The sequence below is a fragment of the Salminus brasiliensis genome, chromosome 3 (genome assembly GCF_030463535.1).
Source record: "Salminus brasiliensis chromosome 3, fSalBra1.hap2, whole genome shotgun sequence".
NCBI classification, from domain to species: domain Eukaryota; kingdom Metazoa; phylum Chordata; class Actinopteri; order Characiformes; family Bryconidae; genus Salminus; species Salminus brasiliensis.
Window position 1 is genome coordinate 22,081,696 of NC_132880.1, and position 26,833 is coordinate 22,108,528.

The following is a 26,833-nucleotide window of genomic DNA, read 5'->3' on the forward strand; positions in this document are numbered from 1 at the left end:
TGTGGAGATCTCTGACCCTGATCAACCGGACTTTCTCCAGCCCGAGTCTCCAGAGTTTAAGGGAACTTCCTTGTCTGTAGGCTTTCCTCGATTTCCTGGACTAAACCACGTGTATCAGCACGCATCTGCCTGCATGATCCGCCCTGAACCGAAGTCTGAATCTTACTTCTGGGAAAGGAAGTTTCCCCTCGTCCTCACTTTCACCTCCCGCACGCCGTAAAACGTCATTTGCTCTCCGCCTCGCCCCGCCCACAATCCAGGTACCACGCCCCGACCCCCGCCGGCCCCTCCCCCCCCTCTCTCTCTCAATCCGCTACTGTGAGGCGGAGTGGCGTTCCCGCGGAACAGCGTTCTACCTGGAAACATCTGTCCCCCCTATTTAGCTCTTTAATGCGGCTGAGGACTAACTCTCGCTCCCTCGCGGCCTTCACCGACGACACCGACACACGGAGAGAGCCCGGACGGTTGCTTTGTTTTGGCGGAAAGCGGAGAAATGCGAGCAGAGCGCCGCTGAATGAGACCGGAGCAACAAAGTAGAGACGTGGAGGCGCAGCGGCAGCAGCTCCAGCTCCGGAGAAACAGCACCTCCTTCCCTAATCCTCCTCTTCCTCCTCCTCCTCCTCCTCCTCTCCACCGGATTCCTCAGGAGAATGAGGACGAGGCCCTTTGACGCTGTTCGAGTCGCCTCCAGTAGCTAAACTCCTGAACGGCCTTTAATGGCGCTGCTGTTTGAGTAGAGAGAGAGGGCGCGCGTGTGTGTGTGTGTGTGTGTGTGTGTGTGCGCGCGCGTGTGTGTGTGTGTGTGCAGCTCCTCTACTCGAGTATATCCTCCCTCTGAATCACGAGATCACCCTCTCTCTCTCTCTCTCCTACCTGCGGAAACACTCGGACGGAAGTGAGTACCGTTAGATGAAGCTCGAACTGCTGCCTTCGCTCTTGTGCGGCTTCTGTGTCTGAGGGGATAAAGGACGTGTTTGTTCCGTATCGTGTCTAGTTTTCTCTCACAGCTCTCGAAAATGTCTAATTACTGAACGATCGTCCTCACAGTGCGGCTCGGTGAGGCCAGTCAGTCAGTCAGTGAGTCAGTGAGTGTGTGTGAGTGTGAGTGTGTGAGGCTCAGGCCTGTTTTAAAGGAGCAGTGTCAGGAGCAGGCTGGTGTTTTCATTAGCTATAGCTAGCTAGCTTGGCGTGGCTACGCGGTGGTTGTGCGGACACGTCTGTTTCTGTCCCCCCCTTTTTTTTTTAAATAAATAAATAAATAATAATTATAGGGAACATGGAAATGCCGTCAGTGTAGGTGGAGCAGATAAATCCCGTAGCAATCTGAGCGAGAGTGAAAGTGTGTAGCTAAATAACCGCTGTCAGTGAGGCTGTACTCACACCCACATCTGCAGCGATACTTTAGTTAATAAGGGAGTTCAGATTTCTTCACAAATATAATCCCAAAAAAAAAAAAAAAAAAGTGCCCACACAATGCATTGCCCACTTTCTGTTCTGTGTCTAAACCAGGCCCTATTTCCACAGGACCGTTTTCCTGGTTTTTGCTACTGTAAATGAGCTCTGCTGTGATTGGCTGCCCCATGTCTTGCCTGTGCCTGTGAACTCCTCGGGACTTCAGTGTGAATGGGGGATCCCAAAAGCCAGGGCACCGCTAAGCCTCAGCAATAAGATTAGCCAGTCCTGACCCCGGGGCCTAAATTCTAAAAAGTTCTATGGCTAAACTGAGAAATCTCGCTTTTGTGTCCTAAAAACAGCAGACGTTCTGTTCGTCTAGGACTTTCAAGGGTGTCCAAACTTTTGCAAATGGCTGTGTAATGCACATGTAGGTGTTTGTGACCTCGCAAAGGCTGTGAGCTCAAATAGGCCGTTTCTGCAGCTCGCTGTCCAGATGTGGACTCTGTGGATTGGGAGCAGTGTCTTTCTAACTGGAAGCCGGTTGTTGAAGTGGGCACGTGAACGATTGAGGAGAAATCCAGCAGTAAGTGTGAGGAGTCACTAAGCAGCTCTGCGTTCTGGGATGACAAATTGACTTAACCTGTTTATAAGCCATGTGCCGGCCTGCCAGGCCTGCTGCAAACACAAGGTGGTCATAAAACCCAGTATGAAAGCATGCGGCTCTGGCCAGGCTTGCGCTGCCCCTGATTGTCTACAGGATACGTGTGTGATGAGAAATGATTGGTTATTTAGAAGCTGTTTTTGGACACCTGGAACCTGTCTGACTCTGTGGGTTAGAAAGGGAAGCAGCGTTTATGTGGTTTTCTCTGGGCTGGGTAGGGGTTATGAAGGTTGTTATGGCAGACATGTTGGTATTGGAGGACTGTGTGTGTGTGTGTGTGTTTCTTTTTTTAACGTAAGAATAAATAGAACAGAAAAAAATTCATCCGAGTGGCTCAGCAGCCCTACTGCGCTACCATTATGGCCCGGGGGCCGAGAGTTCAAATCTCGAGCTGTGCCACTTTGCCAAGTCCAAGAGAGCACAATTGGTCACGCTCGCTCCAGATGGGTAGATGGCGCTACCCTGGCTTTGCATGTATAGGAGGAGGCCCTTTGCTCGTGCTAGGACGAGCTACGTATTGGTGGGTTAATAGGCGGTACCAAATTGGGAGGGGGAGGCTGTAAAATCAGTACACTAGGTGGATATTTCGGGTATGTCTGATAGGCTGTTTGCTATCAATAACTATCTGATATCTCCAGTGTTCGACTAAGCCTTACAGGCAGTTGGTTTGCACAACCCGGAGAGCAAACAATTGTATAATCTGTTGTTTACTGTAGTAAAACCCTTTGGATCGTTACACCTGGGGGGGAAAAAAGCTTGTAAACAGTGCTGGGTGATATGGCCAGAAGTCTTATCACCACATGTTTAATCAATACATGTTGATATTGTTCATTATAATGCGCTTTGTAATACTCCGTGTTAAAGCCTGTGCAGAATCTTTAGCCAAAAGGCAAAAAAGGGCGTGTTCTAGTGTAGTAATTATTTACCAAGATATGACATGAGCATACGTTGTAAAATCTGAATGAAATGTGAGTTTAGAGGACGTTGCGCTCGTACTGGGTCTTTACATTAAACGCTCAATATACAGGACTTGCACGTGGGGCCTGTATCCCCAGCACTGAACAGAGTGTAGTAGGCTAATCTACACACACGCTGTAGAACGCCAAATCATACGGCAGTATTAATTAGCGGCATGTCTTAACCCCTAAAGTGTGTGGCTGTATCAGTTAGGAAGATAAAGATCGGACGGTACTCTGTGTTAAGCCTTTTGGATGGATCGGATCGTGGATTAGGAGATCCTTAAGCGATGGGGATGTTGTAGATTAGTTCTGCTCAGTTTGTCTAATGCAGAAATGTGCATACACACAAGCTCAGAAAGTTCTCTCACTGGAAATGACATGGTGCCGGATTGCTTCTCAATATTGACCGTCACTCGATCCGTTTATTTTGGGTAGTCGTCTTTAGGACTGGAGCAGTGTTATAAGCAGGACTGGCGTTTTTGTTTCTCGCGGCTTTTATTGCGTTATCCTGATGCGAGGGGCTTGCACATACTTGCATTCAGCTCGGTTTTCATAGTCACCTGGATAAATCTGACCCCGAAGGACTTTGGTTTCACTCGTTGACGTGTGCAAGAAGAGAGAGAAAAACACTTTGGAGCTTCAGCAGACTTAGCCTGCCAATAACAGTACAGCTGTCCATCGTTGTGTCGTTTGTGATCTTTTTGGAGCCGGTCCAGTGATTGTTAGGAGAAAGAAGCACGTTTACATTGGCTGTACTACATGTGGGTGGTAATATGGCAAGAACAGTAACATGCCAATACTTCACTACATGCCTGGCGTTGTTTCAGCGGTCGGTTGGCCTGGGAAATGCACAGTACGCTGTCAGAAGTATAAGTTTGTGGAGGATCCCTTTAAGGTTTTTAGAAGAAAAAGGGTTGTTGATTGTTCCTCAAAGCACTTCAAGAGGTTCCTCCACAGTTTCAAATTGAAGAACCTCCGAAGGTCCGAAGTTTAAGCACAAGTTCTAAGTGGAAACGAGTTTGTGCCCCATCCAAAGCCCACGTGTCTGCGGTTACATTTGCGAGAGGCAATTAAGTATTAAGACCACCTTATGAAGGTAGAAAGACTTTCATGAGCTTAAGGGCTCTGATAGCCAGTTGTTAATCTCAGATTATTGCTACAGCTATGAACAAATGCCATCTCTGTGGTTGCCTTATGTTAAACTGCACAGACATCTGCACTAGTCCATTTGCTGTCTTGCCTCAGCCCCAGACAGGTCTGACCAATAAGCAGAGAGAATGTTCTCGCATGGTTTGTTATGACGCGTTTTAATGCGCTTGGATTTTACCTGTGTGAAAACAAACCAATTCAAGGGGGAAATGCTTGCTAACTAATTCGGCCCAGGGCAAACAACTATATGGGGGAAAAAAAGGCCCCAATCATAATTTATTTGCCATTTTTCTCAATACAATAAAAACTAACTACATAAAAAAAAGACAAATAATTTACACACACAAAAAAAATAATCAAATAGTTAACAATGAGGTTAAAAAAAGTCTAGACGTTTCTTAAAAACATGGAGCGTCAGTGAGGAGACTATTCCACAGTTTTAGGGCATAAGCTGCAATGGTGTGGTTCGGGGAACTGCTAGAACCCCCTAGTTTAAAGAGCTTTGAGAACTCTCATTATTAAGTGAACACACAAGCTCAGTGATCTATGCTGACCAGCAGCCAGCGAAGAGAGGGCAGCACCGGTGTGTTATGCTCCCTGCGTTTTGTCCTGGCAAGAAGACGGGCTGCTGCATTTTGAACATGCTGCAGTCGAGACACGTCCCTCTGACTCAGACAGGTGAGCAGGGCATTGTAATAGTCCAGCCGGGAGGAGACAAAAGCATGAATGAGCCTAATGTCTAACCTTGCTGATGTTTCTGAGCTGAAGAAGCTTCTTGATGTGAGTAGAGAAATTTTGGTGAAGGTCAAAAAGTCACACTCGGATTTCTCACAGATCATCATGCAATGCAAATCATATATATATACATTATAATAGCAGTCATACAGATGGTAAGATTGAGCAGTCTGCCAGCGTCGTTATGGTATCATTACATCCCTGAAGGAGGTGAAGCATTATGTTGTTAGGCTATATGAGTAAGTGCAAGTAAGTATGGTTATTAGCAGTGCAGTAAGAGAAGCTTTTTCAGTAGCTACAGTTGTGTATTGTACTTTGTGTACTGCATCTTTTGGATTACCAGCTGGAGCAAAGTGTAGGGATGGACCCCTGGTTCCCAATACATGTTCATAACACGTCTGTAGGCTATAGCCTATGCAACACTGATTTGTTGTGCCCCTTGGTTCGTCTTTTGGATTTGCAGGTTGATATGTATTGTACAACATCTAAGGGGCGCCACAGACTTGAATGACCTGAGGTATCTGGGGCGTTACGAGAACTGCCGGTCATATTTCTACCAGTGACCTGTCTCCTCATTTATAACGTCTCTGGGTTGACTTACTTGAAGATTTCTCATTTTATATTCAGCCTGTGTTCAAATGAGCCTACCATGCCTCACAGATATAACTCCACCCTCCACTCACACAGCAGAGTGATTGTGATGTAGATACGTGGCAGCGTTGCCGTCTAGCTATGTTAGCTAACGTTTTTATCTACATGCTCCGTTCACGTGATTGAGGTTAAAGCTTTAAAAATGGACAATTTTGCACTGTTTTGGTTAAACTTTGGCTTTTAATCTGTGGTTCACACTCGCCTGGAATTGTTTCTAGTTACACAAGAGCCACAAGTGATGACGTCCCCAACTAATCAAGTATTAAATTAGTTGCCAGCTAATTTGGTTATTGATTTGATTTGACTAAGTGCTGGTTTGCTCAGACAGAGATTAAGCCTAGTCCTAGAGACCTAAATTGTTTCTTTCTATGGGGAAGCACTGTTCCAAGACTAGACTTAATTCCTGGGAACTCGGCTTGATGTCAATTGGTTGTTGCACCATTACTTGACTAACTACACTCTGTACTATTGTAATGGTTATCAGATTTGTCCCTGGTTAGAAACCGGGCAGAAAAAAGACTTGAGTTTGATTCCTGATCTGGTGACTATGCTGTGCTGCACCAATAAGAGTCCTTGGGCAAGACTCCAAACACTATGTTGGATCCACCTCTGTAATCCGAGTAAATGATGGGTTCTGCATCATGTGCTCCTCAGCCGAGCTTATGTGACTCATCTTCTCTTTAGGCCAAAGTTCACAGGGAAGCTGCCTGATTAAAGGTCTACTTCACCAAACAGTGAATGAGGGCTTGGAGGGACTCTGTTAACATGATCCCAGTTGGCTAATTCTGACTGCCACCTCTCTTATTTATCGTCACCTAAGTTTCTCTGATTCCAACACACCCGAGCTAACTTGTTAACATATTAACACGCCCTAACCTAAGTGCGTTCCTTAAAGAAATCACAGAAATGTTGCTGTACAGAGGGTACTCCAGGACCAGGGTCGGGAGCCTGTGGGTTAGGCAGTAGATTTAGATTACGTATTAATTGTTTACGGATATTGTCATTTTAATCTGAAGGACGAAAACAGGGCCCAGATCAACTTTGGAGTTTGTTACCTAAAGCCCAGGCAGGCTGAGGTTGCTCAAACAAAGACAGACGTCGCCAGCAAAGCTTCTGTTAGAACGGTCAAAGTCCACTGGCCTGCACTTAAAATGTAGCCATCGACCAGCTAGTTAGCCAGTGAAGGGGAAGCTCTTCGCCGACCTGTTCGTGAGGCTACTGATAAAGAAAGATGGCTTCACGAGTAAAGTGTGGTTGGATTTATTTTATTTTGCATAAGAAAAAAAATGTGAATGGCAAAACACATTTAGTCAGAAAATTGTTTATAGGGGCTTTGGTCACCTATTTTTAGGAACGGGATTAAGATTAGGTGTGTGAAGCTGGAAGCTGAAACATTGTGTGTGAGAAAATGGAACGCATGAATGTATGAATCTGCTCTGAATACAAATGTGTGTTTTTGATGGATCTGGCTCGCACGATGTTGCCCGGGTTGATATGTCCTCCACTGTAGATTTTGCGTGTACTTCCAGGTTTTCTGACCATTGTCTCTACCTTTTCAAATCATGGGAAGGGTTGATTTCGACTCTTCTCAGATAACTTCAATTGTGTCAGCATTGTCCTCAGAGTAACAATAGGAATCTCTCTCCCTCTCTCTCTTGCTTGCTCGCTCTCTGTTCCGGCTGGCTCCAGGCAGTACTAATGACTACAGGTGACAGTACTGGCATTCAGGAGCTGCCAGCCAATGGCCGAGGCCGTGATGTCATACTGACTTCTCAGAATGGCCCCATTGATGGCGCCATCCTTTAGTGGAGCTGGTGGCCTATTGGCTCACCGCGCAAGCACAGAAGGAATTAATCTGGTGGTCTTCTGCTGTGTCTCCTTTGGCAGGGGGTGGGGGGGGGGGGTTGCTCCTCTGCGAGTGTAATCTGTTGTAAGCAATTTAAACAGGAATCTGTTAGCAGCTGTAGGAGATCCCAAAGGCAGCGCTTTTGGGCTAGGAAGCACATATGTTCTGTATCTGTATGTGTTCTTTGATGTATAAATAGTAAGTGGGATTCTAGTTGGGTGGTGTATAAATGACCAGATGCGGTTTTACATGACGATTGAAAACCCTGTTATTCTCTCGTGTAACTAGAAACGATTGCGGGCGAATGTGAACCACAGATTAAAAGCCAAAGTTTAACCAAAACAGTGTAAAATTGACCCTATTTAAAGCTTAAACCACAATCATTTGTACGGAGCAAATAGATGGCCACATATCTACATCAACATCCTTCTGGTGTGTGAGTGGAGGGTGGAGTTATATCTGTGAGGCATGGTACTCTCGTTTGGACACAGGCTGAATCTAAAAACGAGAAATCTTCAAGTAAGTCAACCCAGACGTTATAAATGAGGAGACAGGTCACTGGTAGAAAGATGACCGGCAGTTCTCGTAACGCGTTGTATTTTCTTTAATGAGAGCAGCCTTTTCAGGATCCGCAATGCATATCTTTGTTCTTAGCACTGTAATGGACATCGGAATTATTCCAGAATCATACTGTATAGCACTGCTGTCCTTTCTGTGTCCTTTCAGCATGTGTAAATATGGGTACAGTGTGTCTCAAAAATGCATTGTAATCCAACCACTAAAACCACTTTAGATCAGAGACGCATAAAAAAAAAAAGTAAATTCTCTCTCGGTCATTCATAATTTGGAGAGTGAAGGCATTATTGTGCGCCGTACCCCTTCTCCAGCGGAAATGATGTGAGAAATCCAATTACAAGTGGTCACTGGAGACAGCTTTGCGTTTTGGCAGTCATTTGTGTCATCACCCGATCCGCACATTAGTATCAGGTGTGAACGGGGACCATAGCTACCTGTTTACCCAAGTCTGGTGGTGATGTGCTGCTTGTCAAAGCACACCATATTCTTCCCAAGTGGCTATTCTGTTAGCTTTGACTAAGGCTAGCAGGGCTTTAAGTAGTGGACTGGGTTTACGTACACTTTCCTGGAAGGCGGGAAAAAAGGTTTAGAATGTTGCGCAACAGTTTTGGGGGTTGAAAATTGGCCCGTTTTACAGCACTATCTTGGTTATGCCGGATTTTCTCTTTTTAATAAAGAGCTTGTTTTGTTGCTTTCCTGTACTGAACTGAACTGAACGACAGGGTGAATAATGTTTTCCGTTCTAGGGCAAGTTTAAGAGAGAACAGCGTGGTTGCCCAGAACGTGATTGCAATCAAGCATATTTTTACAGCTCAGACGTAGGTAAAAAATATACTAATGAACTGTTGCTCCACTGTCACAGATCTGGTTGTTCTCAACCGTTGATGGGTCTTGGAATGCATAATAACCTGTTAGTTAAGGTTTAGGATTGCTGATGGCAGATACCTGCTCTAATCTCCACATCAGCGTTCCACATTGAATTGGGCCAAGCCAAGTCAGACGTGCAGGAACTAGTTATTGAGTGCAGAATTTAGGGGATGTGTTTCTGACCAGCCATCAGAGCCAGTGGCTAAGGGAGGACTCGGGTTGAGAATTGGTGAATTAGATTAGAGATTGAATTAGATGAAAGATGAATGTCCAGTATAAAGAGCATAAAGATGTCCAACAGCAAGGGCATAATCCCACATAAACAGGCAGGCATGTACACTTGTATTTTGTTACAACATTTTTTAATTATTAAAAAAAAAAAGTATAAACAAGCCACAGAATACTAATAATGTATAGAATAGCATGCAGGACTAATATTCTTATCTGATTAGGGCTGGGTGATATGTTACAAATGTTCTCACAATATTTTAAGACGCTTTCACAATGTTTATTGATATATTTTTATGCAATATTTTGTAATACATACGAATTTCAGCAGTAGCTGCAGATTTTAAAAGCTGCTATCCAAATACTCTCTGTTTAATGTATCTTTTTTCTACTCCATCCAATTAAAGAGGGCTATTTGCACACTCTGCATATAGTTGCAATAGTTGCTCAGTGTTCTTTAAGTGCTGACTGTATTGACAATATACTCATAAATGCATATTGTGCATCATGATAACAAAATTTATCACGATTCGATAAAATATTGTTTCAAAACATTGCTTACCTCTAAGCCTAATAGGCTTATTTTGGACTTACCGTTGAGCCTGAGACTTTACTCAGTCACAGAGAACCAGAATACACAGCACTAGTTGCAAATAATGAAAAAAAAAAAATTTCTGCTGAATTTCCACTGGGTTTTGTTTGTTGTTGGCTGCTTTCTCCATTGTATACTAATCGGCCCTCTTCTCTCCTCCTCCTCTGCAGCATGCTGTCCAAGCTGAGTGAGTGGTTCTGGAATGAGAGGCTGTGGTTTCCCGTGGGTTTGGGCTGGGCTGACCTCGAAGATCGAGATGGTCGCACCTATGCCAAAGGCTCGGACCTCTGGGTGACCCTTCCCATTGCGCTTGCCTTCCTCATTGTACGGCAGATCTTTGAAAGGTCTGTGGACACCACTGTACATATCAGCATATGACGTTGCTACATCGCCAGTAAAACCAGTGGCTGTTTTACACAACATGTATCAAGGCTTGAATGCGGTGACCAAATAAATATGGACATTCCACTGTCTGCAGATGACATTCCACTGTCCCTCTAGATCAGTGGTCCCCAACTCTTCTCCTGAAGATCTGTCTTCCTGCTGGTTTCTGCTCCACCCCAAATCTAACGCACCCCATTCAGCCAGTCAAGGATTTCTGAAGACAGTAATTAGTTAAATCACGTGGACTTGATTAGGGTGACATCCAAAGTCTGAGGGAAGGTAGTTCCAGGAGCAGAGTTGGGGAACATGGCTCTAGAATTTTTTAATAGTCAGCTATGGTTCAACACCAAAAATGTCCATGTTTGTCTGGTCAGTGTTGAATTAAAAAAGTTCAATAACAGAAATATTAATAAAAATGATAATTATGTTGGACCATCTGCCAAAGTTTAGCACTTAACATAAAGCAGTTAGCACAGGCAGCTTAATTACGAATATAAGCATCTGGCTCTTGCTAGATAATGAATGGTTTTCCAGTCATCTAATAATTTGAAATACTTGGAATTTGGACCATTTTAAAAATGACAAACATTTGTAGTCGATTTTAAGACTTTTGTTGATTATGGTGAATTTACGTTTGCAGGACGGTGGCACTTCGGCTCGCATCAGTGATGGGAGTGAAAGAGAAAGTGCGTGTGTGGGCAGCACCCAACCCAACACTGGAGTCTTACTTCTGCACTGCAAGTAAACATCCTGCACAGGTACAGCACGCTTATGCTTGCTCCATCAGCTGCACACTTCTGTTGTATATGCCTTATTAGATGGTAGACTGTCTTTTTATTTTATTTTACATTATATTACATTAGAGATTCTCCTGGTCCAGGAGTACTCCCTGTTTTGCAAATCTTGCACATCTTTCTTGCTCTATACACAGCCAGGTATACAGTATTTAGTATGTCACAAATTTTCCTCTTCTCCTTTATTTTATTATTATTAATATTCTTATAAGATATAATGACCTTTTAAATTAATTGATACATTTTAGAAAAAAAACTATCACTTTTGATGATGAAAAAATTAAACAAGCAAATAAATAAGGCATAAGCTACACATGTGGTAATGCTTTTTAAAATATCACATCTAGCTGTTGATTTTCATTAGATTAATCTTCTGATTATTTTCTATGTTAATCAATTGACTTTTAAAACTCTGAGAATAGTAAGAAATTGATGGCATTTAATTTATTTTGTAGCAGTATTAAGCACATGTACATGGTATGATAACCATCAGTTTTGATACCAATATATACAGTGGAGGAAATAAGTATTTGACCCTCCACTGACTTTAAAAGTTTTAATACAAAAAAAATCATGAAACATCTCATAATTTTATGCCAGCTTTGTTTTAACAGTGACGCATAGAATATCAAAAGAAAAACTAAGAAAATGACATGAAATGAAAATTATAAATATTAACTTGAATTTCATTGAAGGAAATAAGTGTTTGACCCCCTAGTAAAACATCATTTAATAAGCACAGCAGTCAGATGTTTCTTGTAGTTTTTTTCATAAGGTTTGCACACACTTCAGGAGTCATTTTGGCCCACTCCTCTCTGCAGATCATCTCCAAATCCTTAAGGTTTTTAGGCATGCATTTGGAAATGCGAAGCTTCAGCTCTCTCCATAGATTTTCTATGGGATTGAGGTCAGGAGACTGGCTAGGCCATTCCATGACCTTGATATGCTTCTTATGGAGCCACTCCTTTGTTTCCTTGGCTGTATGTTTTGGGTCGTTGTTGTGCTTGGAGACCCATCCATGACCCATTTTCAGTGCCCTGGCAGAGGCAAGGAGGTTGTCACCCAGGATTTTGCGATACAGGGCTCTGTACATCTTCCCGTCGATGCAGTGAAGTTGGCCTGTGCCCTTAAAAGAAAAACACCCCCAAAACATAATACTTCCACCACCATGCTTGCCGGTGGGGATGGTGTTCTTAGGGTCATATACTGTATTTTTCTTCCTCCTAACATGTCGAGTTGAGTTGAGTTTTAAACCATTACGTCTCAGTGTATTACCAATGGCCACGTAGTTCTTGGCTGATTTTTAACCTTTCTCATGATCATGATATATTTTATGGAGCTCCAGGCCTGGGTCGATTGACAGTAATGTTGTACTTCTTCCACTTCCGAATAATTGCACCAACAGTTGTCACCTTCTCATCCAGCTTCTTACTAATGGCTTTGTAGCCCATTCCAGCCTTGTGTAGGTTAACAATTTTGCCCCTGACATCTTTAGACAGCTCTTTAGTCTTGCCCATGGTGGAGATGTTGGAGTGTCACTGAGTCTTTTGGCAGGTGGCCTTTTACACAGGTGACTATTTGGGACAGGTGTCTCTCATGCAGGTAATGACTTCACTGAGATTAGGGTGTCAGTGGTCTGTGAGAGCCAACTTTAGTCATGGTTTTTAGGGGATCAAATACTTAGTTCCCTCAATGAAATGCAAAATATTATTTATTTAAATATGATTTTTTATATTTAATTTTCTAGATTTTCTTTTGATATTCCATCTCTCACTGTTAAAATGAAGCTACCATAAAAATCATAGACTGTTTAATTATTTGTCAGAGTACAAACTTTCAAAATCAGTGGGGGATCAAACACTTATTTCCTCCACTGTACCTAAAACTGGAAAACCACTGCAACCCTAGTTGAGATGGCTTCTGATGCGTGCATAGCAAGAGGCTTTCCAGGACCAGGGTTGAGAACAATTGATGTGGATGTCAAAAATAAAAGAGCAGCGTTGTTCCTGTGTTGCTGGTTCCTACGGTGTGGCAAACGTGTGGGCACCCAGTCACAATATGTGGTACTGTGAATGATCTGGTGAGTAAAAGATGAAGTGATCTCTGAATGGCGTAAAGTTGAAGATCATGATGCAAACATTTGGGCTCCCCTAAGGGTTTGAACTCTTAAATAACTTTGAACAAGCAAATAAATAAGCTAAGTAGCTTCTTAGGCTGTGGTCTGAAGGCCAGATTCTGTAAATACTACATCTAGCAATAATACAACAACTTACAGACATGGGCTCCTCAAAGCAGCTACCTTGACAGGGGAAAGGTAGTGATTTGATCACCAGCTTGTAAAGTTGCTAGAAAGGACAAATCAAGAGACCCTGTTTGACGGCCAAAGGCTTTAAGGAAGATTTAGCAGACTCTGCAGTGGTGGTGCACTGTTCTAATGTGTAGTGACAACAGCACAAATATGATAATGGAAGAGTCATCAAAATAAAACCGTTGTTCTCACCATGAAAAAGCCTTTCAAATGAACATGTAAAGCAAAAACAAGCCAAGCATTTAAAAAAAAAAGAACTTCTGTGGACTGGTTAGGTTAAAAGAAGAATGGGCAAAGAACCCAAATAGGAGTTAAAGTACTGAAACGAGCATTAACACACTGCAGTGGTTGTCAAATCAAATCAAAATCAAATCCAATTTTATTTGTCACATACATAGTAATACACAGTATAACTTGCAGTGAAATGCTTTTTTGATGCCCACATCAAAGCTATTCAATAAGATCTAAATTTAAACTAAACCTTAACTTAATGAAATAAAGTGCAAAAAAATAAATAAATAAATAAATAAAATAAAATAAAAGTTACATTTAAGTTAAATTTAAGTTAAAAAATAAAATATGAAAATATAGAAATATAAGAAGCAAAAAAATAAAAAATAAAAAAAGGGGGTGTTACTACGTACTGACCATGCAGGCTACCCAAACTTCAGCTTCAGGCCTTTTTCCTTTTTTGATTTTTTTTTTTTTTTTTTTTTTTTTTTTTTAAACTGCAAAGCCATTTGCTTAGCTTTTTACTATAACATATTTTGACCAGGGATGCCAAACCTTTGCATGCCACTGTAAACAAATGTATGCTTGTGTGAATTTTAAAGAGTTTAATATTTTAGTCTTTTTCATGTTGACTAAGCTAACTAGCAAATGGTGATTAGGCATTTACAAAAAAATGTGATGCTTTCTGTTAATATCTATTACTTTTAATGGTTGTAATTCTAACTAGGCAGCACAGTTTGAGTTCAAGTACGTAATTTACAGAGATGTAGTAAATTAGCGTATTTTATTTAATTACTTTTGAAAGCTTGTGCCCATGTATGTTCAGGCCTGCTCATGCATAGGTTCTCTACAAGGCCGAGCAAAAGTCTTATCGGAACCTTTGTGTTTCATGCGGTCTGCGGACTATATGTATATATAAAATGACAGTGTGTGTGCTACTCATACGCAGGAAGTGGTCTATTTTCGTGGTACCTGGCTGTTGTTTGTTGTATGACAACATGGCCGAAGGGGTAGTGCTTGGCTGTGTTGCTAAGATTACCCATCACAATATTTTCCAAGTATGTAGTGTATTGGCAACACCACTGCCCTCCATGCACTAGACTATGCCTTGAATCATGGACCTCGATAAGAATTATACACACTATACTAATAAAGTCCTTTGAGAAATATTTCTAATGCAGCATTTGCTTATCTTTAACATGATTAAATTATAGGTCAAATAGCTTAAGTCAATCAATTAATTTAAAGTTTGTTTAAATCAGGCAGCCATAGCATTTTAAAACAATAAAGCATATAACTTTACATCATCTGGTTACAGTGGCTCCTGTCAATGGGTGGGATATATTAGAAAATGGAATGGGCCGCTGTTGGCCTAAAAACAATATTGTGGCCTGTCAAATTTACCCAAGAGCACCTGGATGTTTCCCAATGCTTCTGTTATAATATTCTATGAACAGATAAGACTAAAGTGGAACGTTGTAGCACGAATGCACAATCCTATGCACTGCATACCAACTCAAAACACAAAAACCTCATCCTGACTGTGCCCCACGGCCTAGACGCCTTGCAGTTACTGAGGGAACGATCAATTTAACATTTTACAGGAGTGTGTAAAATGGACAGCAGTCCATGGCTGCAAGCTGTAGAGACATTGGGTTATGCAGCAAGACAATGACCCAAAGTGCACCAGTAAATTGGCTAATAAGTACTGTACATGTTTGAATGGCCAACTTTCTGACTTTATCTCCATCGAGTTACTGGGGCATGACCTAAAGAGGACCATGCACTCAGCACATTTTAAAAATACACTGATGAACTGGAGGAGGTGGTGATTGCAGCTAAAGGGCGGCCTGCAGGTTATTCATTGTTTCACTTACTCTAGCCTGCACTGAAAATGTAAAAACAGCTGCTTGTGTTATCAGTTTAGTTAGATTGTGTTTGCCTATAATTGTGAATTAGATACTGATTAGCAGTCAGTGCAGAAATGGAGGAAATTGTTGTTTTTTAAATCTTAAACACTCAGCAAATTACACTGTTATATACCAAAGCTAGAGTTCAGTACTGCTGTGTGCAGTATCAGTGTACTGTAATAGCTGATACATTGTACGTTTATCATTAATAAAGGCCCTTATTGGATTTTAGAATCTTCACTTTGATGTCCCTACATCTCATCTCTCTGTTCCCCCTCTACTTGCCTCTTCCTCTCTTTCTGCAGAGTGTGGTGGAGAGTTTAAGTAAACAAACGGGCTATTCAGAGCGACAGGTCCAGAGATGGTTCCGGAGACGGCGGAACCAGGAGCGACCCAACCAGCTTAAAAAGTTCAGAGAGGCCAGGTAAACACACACACACACACACACACACACACACACACACACTCACAAACACACTCTCACAAACACAGAAACAAGATGATGCCCAGGCACGAGTCCTGCCTCATGTCCTACATTACACGCATTCCTCTCTGAGCTCTGTTCCCAAGCGCTCATTGCCCCCGTTGTCTTGCTACTCATTGGGTTATTATGACACAAGATTGCACTCATTCTGGGTACACAAACACTTACCTGGTCCTGGAGTATTTGCAAAAACAAATGCCCTAAGTATAAGGTTTACATAAATACAAATATGATTTTAACGACTTTCATCGCATGCCTTTTTTTTGAGTTTTCAAATTCATGCAAATTTCAATTGGCAGACAATATTGCCTGCTCCCACAGCTTGAATATAGCTTCTTCTTGTTCTGCCTCTTCCTAAGGAAAGTTACTAGAGTGATTTCATCACAATACTTTGTGCAGTCGATCATGATTAATTGCGTATGTCTTATTTGACCCTAAAGAAGTGCTCGTTGTTCTAGCCTCACATAAACCTTGACATGAAAATTAAGTGATTTCCAGAGGGTGAACGCAGGTTCCAAACTTGAGAGCAACAGTGGCTGCATGTTCCAGACAAAGATCACTTAAAAGTCATACCACAATGAAATACGGAAAATATCACTTGATGGCATCATCTGATCTTGACCTGAACTGTCCTAACTAAACCTTCATGTGAGCAAAATTACATTTGGCTAACTTGCACCGTGTGCATTATGTTGCTAGTGCTACACAGCGTGCCGAGTCGGTGTTACTGTAAGGTTAAGTTAGCTGATGGGTTATGATTACCGCTAAATGGTAAACACAATCCTTGCAAAGCCATTCGTAATCACGGAAAATCACCTCTTTGTGACATTTTGATGCTTTATGGGCCTTGTTAGCCTCCAATTTTTTACGTTGCATTTGGCCGATGGCGGGTGCTACTTTCCCAACCTGTATTTGTCTCAATTGTGAGCAGCTGAGCTTCAAAAAAATGGAAAGAAATAGTCTGTATATATGTGACTTTTAAAGAATCCATGCAGGTTGTTTCTGTGTGATTTGAGCAGACGTTGCTGAGATGCCTGTGCTTCTTTTAACAGTTGGAGATTTACGTTTTACCTTCTTGCTTTCCTTGCTGGCCTGGGTGCCCTCATTGACGTGAGTACTCTCATACTTCACCTGCGGTGGGAAGTGATGTGATTTATGCGTATTTGGATATGGAGCTGTCAGTGTAAGTGCATGTGTGTGTCTGTGTGCAGAAACCCTGGCTCTACGAAATGAAAGAGATGTGGACAGGCTTCCCAACACTGGTATGTTTATATCTGTGTGTTTCTCGAGGATCGACTTCTGCCTCTCACTGATTAAAAGGAACTTGGCTCTCAGGAAGGCATAATCTGTTATTCCAGCTAATTAGCCAGACCATGTGTCTACAGCAGAGTGTTATTTTAATCCCAGTCCTGGAGTAGGCCTGCCTCTGCAGTGTGTGGCATTGGCCTGCTGTAACACGCACTTTTTTTCAGCTCCATAGGGATTTGATAATTAGTTCAGTCTATTAGAGCAGAAAGGCTACTGAAACATGCTGAGCAGGATTACTCTGGGTAAGGGGTTGGGAAACTAGGGTTCTAGAGTGACTGACTTGATTGAAAGGCTTGATTGGGTTTAACACCTATTATGCTTTTGTTGAAGTCAGTATCACTCAGTCTGACTTCAGTCTCACTCTCTTGTCCTCAGACGCTGCTTCCCTCTCAGTACTGGTACTATATGATTGAACTGGGTTTCTACATTTCCCTTCTGTTCAGCGTGGCGTCTGACGTGAAGCGAAAGGTAAGTGGCTTTTTCAGTTGGTCTTTAGACTTTAGTTTTTATTCCATTGTGTACACATACATTATTACATTAAAGCAACAGGATGTAAATTTTTTACCCTGAAATAACAGCTTTAACATCATGTTTGATGCCCCACTGACTTACAGCAAAGGAGAGAAGCACCGCTATAATAGCAGAGAGGGTAAAGGGCCTTGCTCTGGCAGCTTGCCGAGCCCGGGAATCGAACCCACAACCCTGTTATCGATATCCCGGCGCTCTAACCGCTGACCCACCACTGCCCCATGATCTGTACTTTATATATTTTTTGGCCTTTTTGCAGGGGCGCTGTATAAGGGAGGGGGAAGTTAGGAACGATTCTAAGGGCCTGTGACTGACTGAGGCCCTAATAATTTATTGAAAAATCTTTTATTTAAAATGTTAACGATTTATTTTATTTTTCTTGTTTAGCAACTTATAAATATCCAGAGAATCTGCATTGCCTGATTTGCCTCCCCTGTCTATTCACATGAAAGAGTTCAGTCCGTCCTGGAAACGGGTGCAATTTGTAATTGCAAGCAGTGACTACAAGTTGGAAGAGAAGCATGTTTGTCATGTAAAAGTTTTTTAAAGAAAGCACATCATGCTGGTCTGGTACTGATTTAGCTGGTCACCCCCAAGATGTGTAGAGAAATTTCCATTTAACTATTTTACCAGTAAAATGATGTTTCAAATAGGTGTTTAGCACATCAAGTAGTGAATTCCATTGTACTGTGGCCTGGGGTGGCCCAGTGTAATATCTGTTCATGAGGCCCAAAATCCCATTCCCAGCTCCCCTGCTTGTTTGTGCAAACCAGACCTTCGAATTGACACATGTCCATGATGAAAATTGCTGTAGTTCCTAATCCATTAAAGTAGTATTTATGTTAGAATGGGTGATGCTAGAATTCATGCTTTGAGCTATCCCTAAAGGACACGGTCTGCACATGCAGTTCTGGACAAGCTGAGGGATACAAAACCGTTACTGAAAGTGATAGTGGTAGAGTAATATTGCAGGGTTTTCACAGCCTTACGTAGTTCTCTCAAGGCTTGTCCTGCTCACTTCACCAAAGTGTTATTGTGCATTTACTTGTGCTCCAGCCTGGAGTAGCAACAATAGAGACGCATCTCCCTTTTACAAGTCAGTGGAGCATTAACAGGACTATTTTAAGGTAAATATGCTACATAATGTTGCTTTAAAACAAAACGTTGTTGTCCTGTACTTCGATCACATCTTTATTGCTTCATTTTAAATCCACTAAGGTGGTGTAACTTTGCGGAAACTGCGTCACTGTCCAAATGCTGAAACATTTCAGCAGTTTTAGAGTGCCTGCTCACACATTGTGTATTTTTAATGTTTGATTGCAGTGAAACCCCCACCACCATTTTATCATACCGAAAGCAGTCAAAGTAGCCAAGCTCAACTAGTCATATTAGGTGTGGAACCATGTTACCATGTTAGCCTTGCAGTCTGCGATTTCTTACATACCGTAATACTGTTATGCAACAACAACAACAAAAAAACGACGTAGCATCACAAACCGCATAAACGTTTACAACTGTGTTGCTAGCAACAATAGACTAGCACACACCTGTTCACTCAGCCTGATTTAAATAAACACAAACGCAAATCCCAGCTTACAGAGGGGATTACTCTTCCATGATCACACGTGCATAACCTATGTTTTTGAGGTGTGCATGAAAGGGTGAGGCATTCAAGCCCAAGAACACTGTACCCACTGTGAAGCATGGTGGTGGTAGCAACATGCTCTGGGCTGTTTTGTTCTGTTCAAGTTATAACTTGGACGCAAGTGGATGTTCCAACAGGACAGTGACCCCAAACGCACACCAAAGGTGATTGTGTAGTGAATAAAGAAGGCTAACATTTAAGATTTTGAAATGCCCTTCCCAAAGTTCTGACCTCACATATGTGGACTCTGCTCAAAAGCCAGAAAAACAACAAATAGAACTCTACTAATTTTTGTCATTTTTTCTTTCTTTCTTTCTTTTTCATTCTTTCTCAGGATTTCAAGGAGCAGATTGTTCATCATGTGGCCACCATCCTCTTGATCAGTTTCTCCTGGTGTGTGAACTACATTCGCGCTGGAACTCTCATCATGTTGGTGCATGATTCTTCCGACTATCTGCTGGAGGTACGCAGACTAAGCGTTTCCACGCTGTCTCAGTGTTTCTTGGTGACCCTGTGTCTGCATTAGCCTCTTAGTCACACTGTTAGTGTTCAGTTCTGCACTTAATTTTATATTAAATTCATATTTAAAGTGTCTAAAGAAATTCAGGTTAGTCTGAATAAACCACTCCGGACTCTTGTAATGCTCCCAGAGAGATCTGTCTGTTATTTTTAAGTTTACAAAACAAAATGACTAAACAGATGCTGTCTAATACTGACATCTGGTGGAAGCCCAAAGCAACAACAAATCTCACCCCCTCCTCTCTCCTCTGCCTATCACAGTCAGCAAAAATGTTCAACTATGCCGGTTGGAGAAAGACCTGTAACTACATCTTCATCTTATTTGCTGCCGTCTTCTTCGTCACAAGACTTGTAATCCTGCCATTCTGGTGAGCACTGTAGTTCTGCTGAACTGCAGATATTTCATACACTCTAAGAACTCTAAGGGTTCTGTACAGTACAATAGTATGTAGTGTAGTAGTAAAATGGGTATATAAGGAACCTGATTTTCCTGAAAAAGCAAAAAAACAGTTTGGACATTTAAATGGTTCTAATCTCTCTCTCTCTCTTTCAAATTTTCTCTGTCTCTCTCACAGGATCATGCACTGTACGTGGGTGTATCCAGTCACCATATATCCTCCATTCTTTGGATATTATTTCTTTAATGGTCTTATGTTCGTGCTCCAGTGTCTGCACATCTTCTGGTTCGTGCTTATTCTGCGCATGGCCATTAAGTTCCTCCCCGGCAATGTAAGTCTCGCTCTCTCTCTCTCTCTTGCGCATTCTCTCGCTCATCTCATTCACTCTCAATCTCAGTCCTAAGTAACGGTCCTAAAATGCTCATGTAAACATTCCAACTCACCAGGAGGTGCTAACACCTCACAAAGTTTGATGTCAATTCCTCAGTTCCAAATGGCTCAGCGCTCTAATGCGCTATCACTATGGCCGGGAGTTGAGAGTTCAAATCCCAAGACAAACTGCTTTTTATCAGTGGCCAGAGTCGGACGAGAGCACAATTGGCCGGGTGGGTAGATGGCGCTCTCTCGCCTCACCACTCTGGCATCTGTTAGCTGGTGCGGTGTAGCTGGAGACCTGGCGCTGTCCTCCATCTGCAGCTTGAAAATGTGCATGTATTGTGCATGCTTGCTAGTGCTGCATCGAAAGATGCTTTTGCATGCATTTGCTGCTGTTGCCTACAACAGCACGGGCTGACTTTTTGTTTTGTCGTTCAGCATATCGTGGAGGATGAGAGGAGCGACCGAGAAGAGACGGATGATTCAGAAGAAGAGGATGCGGCGGTACAGGAGAAGGAAAGGCGGACCAAAACGAAAAATGGCCCGCTGCAGAATGGCCACTCCACATCCAACAACAACCACCGCAAGGTGGAGTGATTGAGCGTAGGGGAGAAGGAAGGGTGTTTGGGATGGAACATGATCTAGTCCTCTTCCATAGCTGCCTGTAGCGCACACACACACGCGCGCACACACATTCACATTCACACCACATGGGTAAGACCATTAGACTGAGGCAGGGCTGGGGGACACTTGAATTAAAATAAATAAATAAAATTAAATAAATAAATCTAGCCTACCCACATGCACACATTTTACCAAGTGTTAGAAGATGATCTACCACACATTGAAACACTAAACCTAATAGTCCCAGCAACCAGACTTGAAACCAATAACCATTAATGGTCCCTTTTGGTCCATGCACTAAAAATGCACAAAATTCTAAAGAAGAAACAAGGGGATCTTGAGGCAGCAAGTAAAATCTGGACTCGGTCTTGGTGGAAATTCCCAGTCCAGTGTATGACCTGCCTAGTGCCTTGTTAAAGGAGTACTCCAGTATATTCCAGCCTATTCTGCATCTGCCACATCAGTAGTGTTCCGTCAATGACTGAAGACAATAGTTTGCTGAACTCTTGAAACATATGACCGTTAGCTTCATATGTAGGGAAAGTGTCGTCTGTGATTGTGTGCTGCAGATGCTCCAGCTGGAGGTTAGGCTGTGAAATGCCGAAGCATCCCTTTAATGCTAAACCCTCACTCGTTCCCCACCTTGTCTTTCCAGCCTGATGCCTTTTCTGTCCTGTCGCATTCAGGTCATTGTGCGACTCTTTGCTCGCCCCTCTCTTTATCTGCTTATATAGATCCCAAACAGGGGTTAACATCCCACTTAATCCCTAAAAGATCACCTGGTTTAAGATGGCCGGAATGCTCCACGACTTCACAAAATTCCAGAAGTACACTCTCTAACTCTTGGCTGAATTTCGACTTCATTCCGTGTGCAGTATCCCTTTCACCAAGTGGCCTTTAGCTGAGTCGCCCAACAAATTCCTGTGTATGTATGCATGCGCGCGCACACACACACACACACACACACAGCCAAGAGCCCACCTCACTAAACTGTCCTTATTTCACTTGCACTATTATGTGTGTTTAATAGCCTAATCTTGCTACACACTACCGCTGCCCTAAAGATTATTTTGTAGAATCTGGTTCTCGAGGACCACCGCAATGCGTTCTGAGTTACCCCTGCTAGAACACCTCAGACTCAACCTTGACATCTCCATGCTCTGCCCACAAAAGGCCTTTACTTTGTGGCAACTGTTGCTAGGTTGGACAAGCTTTGCAGATCAAAATATGTCAAATTAAGGAAATCGCTCAATAAATGTCCCATGCTCTTGAGCTGCACAGCTAACTGACTCTAATGCATTTGCCACAATGCTGCCATTAGCTTGATTAAATCACAGTAAAAAAAAAAGAACAGTGAATTCTCACACACATCCGAAATACATATCCATGGCTGTAATAACAATCCCTAAATGTAGGTGTGTTCCTAATGATGTAGCCCGCTACGGTTTCTCATTACGCTTAATGAGCTTTTTGGCCAAGATTCAGTAAAGCTTGCCCAGCCTTGCAACAGTAGCTACAAAAGAGCACATCTGTGAGTAAAGCATGCATGGATCAATTACACAATGACTCTGTGTGTTAAATCGGGGGGCACGCTAACCCGTGCTTGGCTGGGACCCTCCAGAGCTGCTTGGTTTGGCTAAGCTGAACCGTTTTGTGCTGCCATGACGTCCCACCACGGGAGTGACCAGTAGCTAAATAGCCAAATGTTTCCGCATTCTGCCTTTTTTCTTTTGTGCGTCAACTTTTAATTGTTTGTTTTTTTTCTGTTGCATTGTAATGGGGACTAAAATGTGTCTAAACCAGCCTTACATAGTCTTGCTTAAATCAGCTTATTTAGATGCTTTTGTTCCAAAACGTACACATCCGAGGAGAGGAATACTTTTAAACGCAAAAGATTGCCTTTCAGTGTTGCTTATTTCATTTGATCGTTTGTCTTGCTTCTCCGAAACCAGAGAAACACTCAAATTATTCCATTTGAATTTTATTAGTTTTGTTTTATCTTTTTCTTTTTTTTATTAGTTTTTTTTTTATTTATTTGAGGCCTAAAATCGTTTCGGTTGACTTATGCAAATGCTATAAAACCACAAATCTAGTTTCTTATACAGTTAAAATTGCCCGCAGATATTTCTTGTAAGTGGGTGGACTGATCTTGCTCATTCTATGCTTTAGTAATATGGGCCTGCTGTGAAGGAGTATATAAAACAGAACGAACAAATCAAAGGCTGTGTTGCTTCTGGCATCGGAGCTCTAAAAACAGCCATTTCTGTAACAATAGAAACAATAGAACAATAGAAAAACCTGTTCTACCTTTTTTTTTTTTTTTTTTTTTTTTTGTCCATCAAAATAACAGACTAAGATGATGTTTTCTCTCCCAGATATTAAGAATACATCAGTATTGTTCGATTTTGCTATCAGATGCACTTTATAAAACTACATATTCATGAAGAGCTGTAAGACAGCAAGCAGTGCTCCGACATGACTGAAATAGAGGCTTGTGGTTTATGGGTTTTACGGGTAGCTGTGTGTCCCTGTAGAAGTTTGCTATTTTCGTAAATGTTTCTCCTTGTTTAAGCTCGCTTCGCATTACTAGCGTTTCACAGCCCAACAGGATGCTTTAGTATATCCCGAGTGTTAGACTGAAAAGTGTGAACACTACCTGAGACCAGGAATATGATTCTAGTTAAGGTTATATAAGGTTTACATGTTCAGGTCCTTTGTGTCTGTTGTTACATCAGAGCTAACGAAACATCCAGTCCTTGTGTTTATCATTAGTGTCAATTGAGTTTTTGTGTGTTCATATATATTCATACTTGTAGATGTATACTCCTCCCCATGTAAGCGCCTTATTTCTTTTATATTTCTGCTTCGTGTTTGCTTCTACATGTTGTTCTCTGGCTCTCCAGGCTCCTCTCATCTACCCTAATACAAACTGAGGGTGGGTGATATGGCAAAAGTGCAGTATCATTGTCTTTGGAGATGTTTTTATGATAACCACTTATTTACCATTTCTAGGTGGGATGAGTTCAAAGCTACAGTGCTCCAGTAATGCCATGTTTGAACATCCTCAATTTTTAAGCTGTGAGCAGTAAGCACTGATATAGTTTGTTCTTTTAAAGGAACCTTCAGCACTAGAAGACTCTAGAAGGCCAACTCTTTACTCCCAAGCAAAAAAGGGTTTTCCAAGCAACCTAAGAGAAAAGTCTTTGACTTGTAACAATACTTTCATTGTATGTGAAGAACCATTTAACCGTTCAGAAAAACATGGCTCCTTGAGTAAACTGTTCCAAGTATAAGATTCTTGAGGAGCTTTTGGAGGTTCTTCAATTTGAAACAATGGAGGAACCTCTTAAGGTGCTTTGATGAATCTTTAAGGGACATTTTAAACCTTCTAAAAACCTTTTCTTCAAGATTCCTTCATAGTTTCAAGCTGAAGAACCTCCAAAAGCTCCTCAAGGATCTTATACTTGGAACAGTGTAGATCCACTGCATTTACTGATTGTCACCATCGTAAATAGTAAATCATATCGCCCACCCCTAGTACAAGCCACGCTAAATCTCCCAACGCTTCTCTTTTTCCTGCTTCACAGATTCAGCCTGGAGTTCCTCCAGTGCACGAATGTGTGTGCCAATGTGATTAGCATCAACATAAATGTTGAAGCGCTTTGGCTTTTGTTTTGAGTTTCTCTGTCCTGCTGTGTGTAGCTGTAATTAGCTGCCCCATGGCTTATCAGAGTACACTGATTGCTCTGATGCAGTAATGGCCAGGGAAACGACTCCCAATTAGCACTTGGCCAGGCTACAGTCCAGAAAGTGAAAGCAAGCGAGATTCTGGGTGTTCTTTTTTTTTTTAATATATATAATCTGAGCTTCACCGTGATCTCCTAGTTAGTTTTCCCTCACTTCTCAATTCCAGCGCTTTTTCTTTTCGTCTCTCCTCTACATTTAAAGTCATCACTCCTTCCAGGCTTATCGCCAAGACCAAACCAACCAAACATCTGTCACCATGTATTGCCTTCAGCGGTCCCAAACACACATGAAAACATGAGTGTCTCAACTGCCAGTGTTTTTATGTTATTTTGTATTGCCTTTATGCAATGTAAGATAAAAGACTTGTGGATAACTGAAGCTTGTGGCCTTGGTCTTATTAATTTGAGCAGCAAGTAAAGTGGCATTGTCTCCTATTGTCTGAAAAGTATGTGATTTTTCAGGTAAAGAATAGACCTCCTTCAGAGTTCTGACTCTCACAACTAGATCAAAATGATTCAGCCCCCACTGCAAATTAGGTTGTGCTTTTAGCTGTTTACAATAAAGCAATCGAACAAGACCAGCTTGATTAGCTCAACACCACTAATAAAACAAGTGCTTTCTCTAAATTCAATGCAAAATGCCACATTTAATGACTACTTAAGTCTCAGAATTGGCTAATCCGGTGGCCAATCAAGGGCTTCATTAGCTGCTTCAGGTGTGTTTGAGATAACTCATCAAATTCCTGGAGTGTCAAGAGCAGAGGGGGGCAATTCCAGTCCTGGAGGGCCGGATGCCTGCACAATTCTTTGGTTTTCCTGCTCAAGCATGCCTGATTTAATTCAACTATTCATTGGTAGGTCTGTTTGAGCAGCCCCTGTTGCCCACCCCTGGACTAGAGGATTGTTAACCGTGATGTTTTATTGCATGCTAGACATAGGGCTAAGTCAAGAGAGTTCTCCAAAAAGGTCAGAGAAGGAAATCAAGGAAAAGGGTACAAAAAGAGAGCAAAGGCTCTGAATGTTTCTAGAGGTACAGCTGAAGGCATAGTTCCCAAGATCACAGTTAATGGTAGCTGGCTACACTATCTGGATGTGGCAGAAAGAGGAAGCTCTCCCTGGCTGCCACCTGATTCCTGAGGAGGCAGGTCGTCAGAAACCCTGAAAAGCAAGACTTTGTGGCGGCAGGCACTGAGATTTCAGTTTGCAAAGTAAGTAAACCCAAAAGCACGAACGTTCGGCTACAGTCTCCTCAAAACCATATAAATAAACTACAGACAAACAACAAAACTGGACCATTTCAAGCCTATGGATTGGGGTATGTCTGGAGGAGGAAGAATGAAGCTTATGTTGAACAGATCACCCTGCCTACAGTGAAGCATGGCGGTGGCTCAGTTATGCTCTGGGGCTGCTTTGCTTCCTCTGGCACCTGTTAACCTGCAGTATGAAGGGCAAGATGAATCAGGAGTATCAAGAAATCCTATGAGAAAACCTCATGCCCTCTTTGAGGAAGCTGAAGCTTGGGAGACATTGGGCTTTCCAAAAGGACAATGATCCCAAGCATTCCTCAAAGCCCACCAAGGATTGGTTTTAGAAGAAGTTCTGGAAGATTTTGGAGTGATCAGCACAGTCGCCTGACTCTAACCCCATTGAAAGTCTTTAGTGGGATATGGAAAAGGTGGTTGCAGCAGCAAACCAAAGAAAATTAGGGAAGTGGAGGCCAGAGTCTATGTGGAATGGGCTAAGATTTCCCAGGAACGCTGCCGGAACGCTGCCAGAAGCTGGTGGCTGGCTGTGCATCACATTCACAGCAGGTCATAACCGCAAAAGGCCGCTCTACTAAGTACTAAAGCTGCTTGTGAAGGAGTTGTTGAATAGTTCTGAAACTGCAGTCGTCATTAAAAGTAGCATTTGTTTTTTAAT

The 26,833-nt window shown here is 42.2% G+C and overlaps 1 protein-coding gene across 1 annotated transcript; it reads left to right on the forward strand.

The window, feature by feature from the left end:
* The first annotated feature begins 318 nt into the window (after nucleotides 1-318).
* cers2a (ceramide synthase 2a) lies at nucleotides 319-25,292 on the forward strand. The gene is made up of 11 exons (XM_072675595.1): nucleotides 319-895; nucleotides 9,830-10,003; nucleotides 10,684-10,801; nucleotides 15,592-15,710; nucleotides 16,823-16,880; nucleotides 16,982-17,032; nucleotides 17,454-17,546; nucleotides 19,586-19,714; nucleotides 20,032-20,138; nucleotides 20,346-20,499; nucleotides 20,982-25,292. The coding sequence occupies exons 2-11, from the start codon at nucleotides 9,831-9,833 to the stop codon at nucleotides 21,138-21,140; spliced, it is 1,161 nt and encodes a 386-aa protein (XP_072531696.1). The 5' UTR covers nucleotides 319-895; nucleotide 9,830; the 3' UTR covers nucleotides 21,141-25,292.
* Nucleotides 25,293-26,833: the final 1,541 nt, after the last annotated feature.